The sequence below is a fragment of the Aedes albopictus genome, chromosome 3, assembly GCF_035046485.1.
Source record: "Aedes albopictus strain Foshan chromosome 3, AalbF5, whole genome shotgun sequence".
NCBI lineage: Eukaryota > Metazoa > Arthropoda > Insecta > Diptera > Culicidae > Aedes > Aedes albopictus.
Window position 1 is genome coordinate 148,503,163 of NC_085138.1, and position 8,977 is coordinate 148,512,139.

Sequence of the window (8,977 nt, forward strand, 5' to 3'; positions counted from 1 at the left end):
CGTTTGGATACAACGGATTCATCAACACGGATCTATGTTTACTCTACTATCTATAATGATAACCATCGTTGGTAAGAAATCTTATTAGGTTTGATGCCAAGATATGATGACATTCCGAATAGATGTCGTCATTGTAAAAGGCTATTCAGACATACGTTGAAATATGTTTGTATAGCTGCTGTATATACAGCCTTATTGATAAGGCTGTGCATGACTGATCGCAAGGAAGAGAACTGAATTCTCTACCCGGTTGATAAAAAAAATTGGGTTGGCCATAATGTATGTTTGCACTTGTACTTGCCAAAGATTGACTATGAACATGAACGTAATAACATCAAGTTAAACAAGCGGCATGTTTCGAGAGGGAAAGTGGAGTTAGAAAGAAATCGGCAAGCAAGCGTTTGAGAAGTTAGTCAGTGGTTAGACTGCAACCTAGCAGAATATCGCAGTAGAGGCGGAGGGTCATGACGACGCAACTTCAACAAAAGCAATAGAGGAAGTCGATGAAAATATGACCTGGCTATAGGCTGGTTGGCGAGAAATCGCTCAGCACGGAAATGTTTCACATCGGCCCTGTGAAGTAAGTAGTTAGTGATGCTGCATTTTATGGTAACTTAAAGATTGTAAAAGGAGAACAATAAGATTCGACACGGTATAAAAAAATACTATCATACTAATCAACGAAACACATTCGTGGCCGTGCGGCTAATGCCACCAAGCATTTAGTCACATCGTTCTGATGAGTGCGAGTTTGATTCCCGACGCAGCCGTCAGGAAAAGCTTCGACTGTGCCACTGGGCATTACATGTTACCCAACTAACAATCACTCATTTAACAGGCACCATTATAACGAATTAATTCAGCATCATGTTGAATAACATTTGAATTATTTTCACGTACAACCTATGTTCGGGTTTTGTTCACACAAATTTGGAGAAGTTATTAAGCATCATGTTGTGCACCAACTTAATTTTTTGTTGTTAAAAGCGTTTTATAAATGCACAGAAAAGTTGTTATTCGGCTTTGGCAAAAATGACTGAAAATAAATAAAATGCAAAAATGTTGAACTCTCATGAGAGTAATTATTTGCTCTTGTATTGAGAACACCTATTATGAATTAAGAAATACATATAAAATTACCTAAATCCGGATTAGAACTCGAGACCTGTCGATTGCCAGCCGCATGCCTTCCTATCTGCGCCATCCTAGAGATGGTGAGATGCAGCGCCCAAAGCAAAACATAATCTTCCCATGACTCAATAATGATCACTCCTGAACTTGTGTTCAGCAGTGGTGAATAAGCACAGCACGTGGTAATCAACTGAACAATGCCTTTTACTTCAACAGCTGTTCAGCCCAAAACACGTGTTTTCCATTCTGATTTCGCTGTCAGTATTTTTATCGCACGGTGAGAAAACTTGTATCGAATGCGGCCAAAAAGTGTTGGTCCTTATTGAAGATATTGTTTCCAGATGTACTAATTGCGATATGAATATGTTTATATTTTTATTAGGGGTACTCACTAAACAGATTAAATTGCTGCGTAAGCCATGATTTTCTGCTTATTTGAAATGTTTCATGATTTTGCGAATGCAATAATCACAGATTGCCTTGGTGATCGCGACGTTTAATCAGTTTAATCAGTTTACGCTGTTAAGTGAATCCCCCTATTATTAAATATCGATCTTTAAAAATGTATGACAATATGTGGTGCGGTATGGTCTTGGACATGGTGCATTTAGAGCATCTGTTCAGGTTATCTTCTCATGCTCAGTCGAAGATCCGTTAAGCAATTTTTTTATTTATGCTTTTGTCTTTTGTGAAATCTTGATGTTATGTTCAATAAATAGTGCATATGGATGTTTAGGGATACTTGAAATGTGTCGACTTCTGAATGCTGTTTGGTTATCTAGGTGACTGCGGGAACAATATTCAGTAAACACGACAGCACTGCAATGTCAAATGCATCGATCCAAGTGTCTCCTACAATCGAACTGCTGCAGAAGATAAAAAATATAATAATCAAGATACAAGATATCTTGTTACATGCCTCATTTTTACGTTGATTACGTCTTTTGGAACTCAATGTTAAACTACATAATTCTATTCTGTTTTATTTTATGTGATTCGTTTAAAATATTAGTTCTTTAATAACTTGGTTGTCTAAACAGTTTTAGCCATGATTTATCCCATAATCCGAACAAAGTTCCTAGTCATACTATGACAGGCTGAAGGTGTTTATTTGACAAGTGAAAAGCACATTGTTCAGGAGCATATGCTTATCGATACATCAGCGTAATAAGATGCAGACAAATGTTTTGTTAAACTCCTTTGTTAAGGAATTAATGCTTGCCGAATAAATTTCTTGTTAAACGTTTGAAAAGTGTTTTAATTTATCATAGTTGATACCGATGAGGAAAGTCGAACATTGACTACTTTCTCAATCGAAAAATCATTTAAACAGTAATGTGTAGAGCAGGGGTTCTCAAACTTTTTCAGCTTGCGACCCACTTTCGATTGTTGCAGTATTTGGCGACCCACCAGCATGTATTTCCATGACGTGCCATTTTTTGAAAATTTGGACTGCCTTTTTCAATAAATACATATGATTGCTTTCATAGGTTAACTTACGTCACGTAGTACTTAATCTTACAATTTTTTTGTTTTTTTTTTTCATTTTAAATGCTCTTTTAGTGTTTTTTTTTATGTCAAACTAGGTTAAGGTACTCAAGTAATCAGTATCAGTAAATTCTATGTCTCAAAGATTTGAGACAAGCTTGCCTGTTTCTAATAAAAAAAATATTAGTCTGTCTCCATGCACAACTACAGAACACCACAGATTTTAGTTGTTGAGAATATAGGGACTATTTCTAATATGTATCTGCAGCACTTAAAAAAATCCTTCAAAAAGATACGAAAATTGTTCGATATTTTTAGTTTTCACGTGATTTTTTTTTAAATACATCAAAAAGATCGGCAAGTGGGCAAACATCATGCAGAGATTTAAAAATAATAGCTCTGCTGGATGGTCTGATAAGTTCTGATTTCTGTAAAAGTTCAGATTATCGAAATTCAACAGAATTTTATCGTAGTTAAGCTGTGCCAAAGTTCGATTAAAATAAACAGATAATTTGATGAAGATCACCAAACGTGCGTTGTTCTTTTGTCGCAATTTGTCTTTTTTTTGTTGATTTTATGCTATTTTTTTTTTTGATATTTTAACTACTGGACTTAGCTGAAAATATTATTAAAAATGCTAACTGCAAGCAACAACTTGAACTTATTTTTTTCCAGAACACATGGAAAATCTATTTTTTTAGAATCTCAAACCTTTTGATTGAAAACACCAAGCCTTAGAAACAATTTCAGAATCTAGAGAGTAGTTTTAATGTTCAATTTAATCCAAAACCTAAATTCTAGAAATAATTTTACCGATTCTTCAAGAGAGTATTTGTAAATTAGAAAATGGATGACAATATCATTAGGACAATCATCGCCAAAATCTTCGCGACCCACCAAAAATCAGCCCGCGACCCACCAGTGGGTCGCGACCCATAGTTTGAGAAACGCTGGTGTAGAGCATAATTTTAGTTCAGCTATCATTACCATTATTAAGCAACAATTCAGCAAGCTTGCTTGTTTGTGACTTGCAATTGTTAGTTGGGAAGATGCCATTAACAGGAGGAAAATGACAAGATTGTATAACATTGTATGGTTTATGTAATGTAAAACAATATAGCATAACAAAAGAGAACCATTCCAAAAGCATGTGATTAAACGTATAACCAGAAGTGAAATTACAATTAAAAACATTTGTTTACGGTACATTTTATTGTTTGAAACCAGTCATATACCAAACAATGTACGGTATATTTAAACCCACGTATCAGTATTTAGAACAATTCATTAAGGCCGGAACAAATCTCATTTTCTTCTTTTGTCACAGTGCTCGTTGACTCGTCAAGGGGGGGGGATGATAAATAATAAATGCTTTTGATGAAAAAATACCCAAACAATTAGGCAAAATCATTAAACTCATCGGATTTGTTAAGGAATTTTCTGAGCGACTCTAATTTTACCCTTAAATTTTTAAATTTCTTGTAAAATTTATTTGTGTCCCCCCTCAAAATGTTAAATTCCAACCAAAATTTTTCGAGGGGGCGGTGACATAAGAGAAAATCGAAATTTGTGTCAGCCTAACAATAAAATGTATGGTTTTGCAAAAATATATATATGGGGAAAAATATTAAATATTTTTTATATATTGTTACGATACTTAATAACCTGTATAATATATTGTAAAAATCTTATTTACTATTCACAGAATGGTGTCTACATCACATCTTATTGTTTTTTTTTTGTATTTTTTATTCCTACAGTGGTGTCTATTGTAAAAATAAATAGTACTATTACAATACAACGTTCGGTTTTTCTACTGTATTTTTTATTCGGGTACTGTCGTATGTCGCCTTGAAGTCGATGAGCAGGTGATGCGTTGGGACCTGGTATTCAAGGATTTATAGGAGTTTTTTTTTTAATTTTTAAGGAGATTTTTTGGAGTCGATTTATTCTAATTTAAAAATAACGTTCGTGTCTAGGGGCAAGACACTGTGCAAACGAGAGCAACTCTGAGAATTTCTGAGTAACTCTTTTTTAGCAATGATCGACGAAATTAATCGAAAGACATCCCCAAAACTGCAATTTTCATTCAGCACATGCAACACTTTGTAGTTTGACATTGGTGCCAGATCACACTTTGGCATAAATGGGAGAAATTCTGAGGAACTGTGAGGAATTCTGAGCAACACCTCGAACACAGATTTGCTCTCGTTAGATCTGTCCTGCCCCTAGGTTCGTGTAATCATTGCATGCTCCAAAGTTCTGGCTTTATATGTGACCTTTCAAATTCCACTTGAAGAACTTTTTTTTATCTTTCCAACTCCATGAGATAAATATAAACATATCAAGAAATCGTTGTTTTTAAGTCAAAACTGCCAATAACATGTGAATGACAAGACTTAGCAAAATGCAACATTTAGAACAAAAATGCGTCATTATTTGCTCTTCAAATGCTCCGAAGCTCACATGTTCTTAAAAAATCAAATAAAAAGTTATTGGGAAAACCCATTTTTGGAGGGATCACCTCACGGATCACCCTCAGTCAAAACTTAAAGTAACTGCCCAAGAAACATAACTAGCTGAAAAACAGTTTCTTAAGCTAAAGTCTGCTTAACCCTCCAGTAATCGCGCTGTTGTATTTTGTACAACACCTTGAAAAAAAAACTCGCTTTTTGTCTTCCGCTTTGGTGCGGTGCTGACGCAGGTAGCCAACCGCGCGAGTTACGGAAGGTTAAGAGTGTTTTTTTCCACTCTTGTACAGCAAAAATGTTTATTGGGTGTTGACCTTACATTCAAAGGGATCGTTCAAAAATTACGTCCAACATTTGGGGGAGGCGGGGGGTCTAGAATAGTGTGACAGTACGTGTATTGGGTATAGGTAAATTGCGTGACAGAGGGGGGAGGGGGGGTCTAGAAATCCCGAAAAACGATGGACGTAATTTTTGAATCTTCCCAAACTAAGAGCTAAATAAAAGGTGTCTTCAGTATGGCCTCCGTATGGTAGCCGTTTTGTGAAAAGAGTAAAGCCTGGAGCACATAGCGTCCGTTCCGTCGAGGTTTGCGTTTTTTTGATAGTTTTCCCATGGGAAATGTGTCAAACTAGTGTCACGCACACGCAAACGTATGCATTGTGTGGGGCACTTATTATAGAAATGAGCTTGATTTTTTTTTTAATGTCGCTATTCCTCCTGGCCACTCAATGACATTAATTTTTTGCCAATTGGCATCTTTAACGGTGTTGAGATAATTCGATATTCTGAATCTGCATGTCAAACTGAGCCGAAATCCAAATTTTCATGAATTTTGGAGCCCGGGAACCTATTTAAAAATTAATTTGAAGTTTGTATGGGAGCGATTTGTTGAATCACCTCTCGTCGCAGTTTGTACTGTCAAACAGTTGCCCAGCTGTCAAAAAGGTGATTTCAAAAAATTTCTTTGAAATTGGTTTTAGGTACCAAAATGAGGTTCTAAAAATCTGTAAAAAATCATAGTGGCTCAGAAAATGGTGCTCTTTCGTATAAAATCGAAAAATCAATATATTTTCCAAAATTTAAAACCCAATTAAGTAGACTTGAATATGAAAACGGCTACTTAAGTGACCGGTGGAATAAAATTATCCAGTAAATCCACAATAATGTTCGGTTTCGCTATATATATTTTTTTTGTTATCTCTGGAGCTCGATTTGAATAGGTCGTATGTGCTTTCGTCGATATAAAATTCGATCAGTTGGACTCGCTTATTGAAGCGAAAGCTGTTGAAATTAAACAAAACTTATACATACAGCCGATTCAAAACAAAACAGGCTTTCCGTTCAATCGCTAGAAGTCCTCGAAAAGTAATTAATATTGCTACAGTAACTAAAATAAACTGATCGATTTTTATATCGACGAAAGCACATTACGACCTATTCAAATCGAGCTCTAGTAGCTCATGTAAAAACAAAACGAACTATTTCCAGTGTATTCGTCATATAAAGCAACTTCAGTCACAAGAGCGAACATTTACCACCATGCGCAGTCACAGGGGTAGAGAATGATTTGACGTTTCGCGTGCGGCCGCCGACGATGTTGTCAAACGGCAAAAAGTGACTGTCATTCTCGCGCATCACTCCGGTTTTTTGTTGAAGCAGAAATTGCAAGCAGTAAACGACTAACCTCGTTGGAATTATTGTAAGTTTTGTTAAATTATTTTGATAAATAACACTTTCCCATACGTTCCCGCATTTCCCCTTTGTAGGTAATCCGTTTAGCACCGTAGGAACCATGTCCATTCTAGCGTACAACGGCGGCTGTGTGGTGGCGATGAAGGGCAAAAATTGTGTTGCCATTGCGACGGATCATCGCTTCGGTGTCCAGGCCCAGACGATTGCGACCGACTTCGAGAAGGTCTTTGAAATCAATCCACACATGTACCTCGGTCTGGTGGGTCTGCAGACGGACATCCTGACGGTGCACCAGCGACTACTGTTCCGCAAAAATCTGTACGAAGTCCGAGAGAACCGGGAGATGACCCCCGAGCGCTTCGCCGCTATGCTGTCCAACTTCCTGTACGAGAAGCGCTTCGGACCGTACTTCATCGAGCCGGTCATTGCCGGATTGAATCCAAAAACGTTCGAACCATTCATCTGCAACATGGACCTGATCGGATGCCCCAATATGCCGAACGATTTCGTGGTGGCCGGAACTTGCGCCGAGCAGCTGTACGGTATGTGCGAAACCCTGTGGAAGCCGGATCTGGAACCGGAGGGGCTGTTTGAGGTCATCTCCCAAGCGTTGGTGAATGCGTTCGATCGGGATGCCATCTCCGGTTGGGGTGCGACCGTTTACATCGTCGAGAAGGAGAAACTCACGGTGAAGAAACTGAAGACTAGGATGGATTAGGGAGGGAGAGCTATTTTTCGGGGAAGGTGGACGGAATTACAATTGAATGTATGTTCTTTTTGTATCGCAAGCATTATTCAATAAATTTATTTCGAAATTTAGTGTTTTAATGGCGTAAGAAGAATAATATTCCGAAATTGTGGTTTCTCAACATAATGGAAGCAATCGGTGAAGTACTAGATTAAAAGTTATGAGCTGGTTTTTTGTATTTATCATGGTGAGGTGATAAATCCTTCGTTTCTGTAATGAAGTGATGCAAAAAGCGTGAGTATTAAGATTTCTTGCCTGATTTTATGTTGTTTGAACATAACTTTGGGTTATTATGTTGTTGAAGAGTCAAGAAACGGAGAATATAAATAATACGGAGGATTTATTATAAGAATCAAAATAAAATCTACTTTGGCGACTACTTTTGGTCGCAGTTAAAGATACGCGCGAGATAGTCGCCTAAGGCAACAGACCTGGTTTTCAAATTTTACATCATAGTGATCTTAGATATTTCATGAAAAAAGTCCACCACGTGGCCGGGTGATGTGATGACTACTGCGACTGCACGTGGTAGGGTATCGCGCCACTTGGGCGGTGGCTTCTATATTCGTCTGTTCTCCACTATAACTCAGTCAATTTTGAACCAATTGACTTGAAATGTTGTACACGGGTAGATACTATACCTATCTTACCACATTTCAAAAGTTGTGTCGATTGGTTCAAATTTGACTTAGTTATAGTGGAAAACAGACGAATATAGAAGCCACCGCCCAAGTGGCGCGATTCCCTATTTGCACTACGATTGAATTTCTTCCATCTCTCAAGACCCGGAAAAGTAGTCGCCATAAACGTGTTTTTCATGCAACGCACAATATCATCACACCATGATAAATACAAAAATCCAGCTCTCAACTTTCAATCTAGTACTCCTCCGATTTCTTGCATCGAAAGCCAAATTCCAACATGCTTGAGGGCACTGTGATCGCAGTTTGATGTTGTACAAATTTTCCCAAAAAAATTTTTTTCAAAATGATCCATACAGAGATTGGTAATCGGTTGAAAATGAGAATAAAGGTATGTTCCGCTTTTGTCACTATTCGTTTTTATCACTATTCGTTTTTGTCACTATCCGATTTCGTCAGCATTTCATTCCGTTTTTGTCAACACCAATTTTTTTTTTTTCAAATTTGTTCCCACGAACACGAGTTATTTATAGTTTAACATTATTCTTAAGGCATTGCATCCATGAATGAATTTGAAACAACTACCAATGATGACATAGAAAATGTATACGCCAAAGTAGCTTTCAACACATTTTAAATTCAGCTGTAAATAATGTTAATTCATGCTTTCTCTCAGGCATAATTTTACTTTACATTTTTTTATTATGTACATATTAATAACTTTATTTATGAGATGTTCAGCCCGTGGCTGATTCATCTAAAAATTTTACTTCTTATTTGAACATGAGAAAAATTATGCTATTCGG

General features: G+C 36.9%; 1 protein-coding gene across 1 annotated transcript; it reads left to right on the forward strand.

The window, feature by feature from the left end:
• Positions 1 to 6,633: 6,633 nt before the first annotated feature.
• Positions 6,634 to 7,599, forward strand: LOC109424033 (proteasome subunit beta type-3). The gene is made up of 2 exons (XM_019699089.3): positions 6,634 to 6,789; positions 6,857 to 7,599. The coding sequence occupies exon 2, from the start codon at positions 6,883 to 6,885 to the stop codon at positions 7,498 to 7,500; it is 618 nt and encodes a 205-aa protein (XP_019554634.1). The 5' UTR covers positions 6,634 to 6,789; positions 6,857 to 6,882; the 3' UTR covers positions 7,501 to 7,599.
• The last annotated feature ends 1,378 nt before the right edge of the window (positions 7,600 to 8,977 follow it).

What these genes read in the sequence shown, in the direction of transcription:
- LOC109424033 (XM_019699089.3), top strand. Translation starts at nt 6,883, where the DNA reads ATGTCCATTCTAGCGTACAACGGCGGCTGTGTGGTGGCGATGAAGGGC.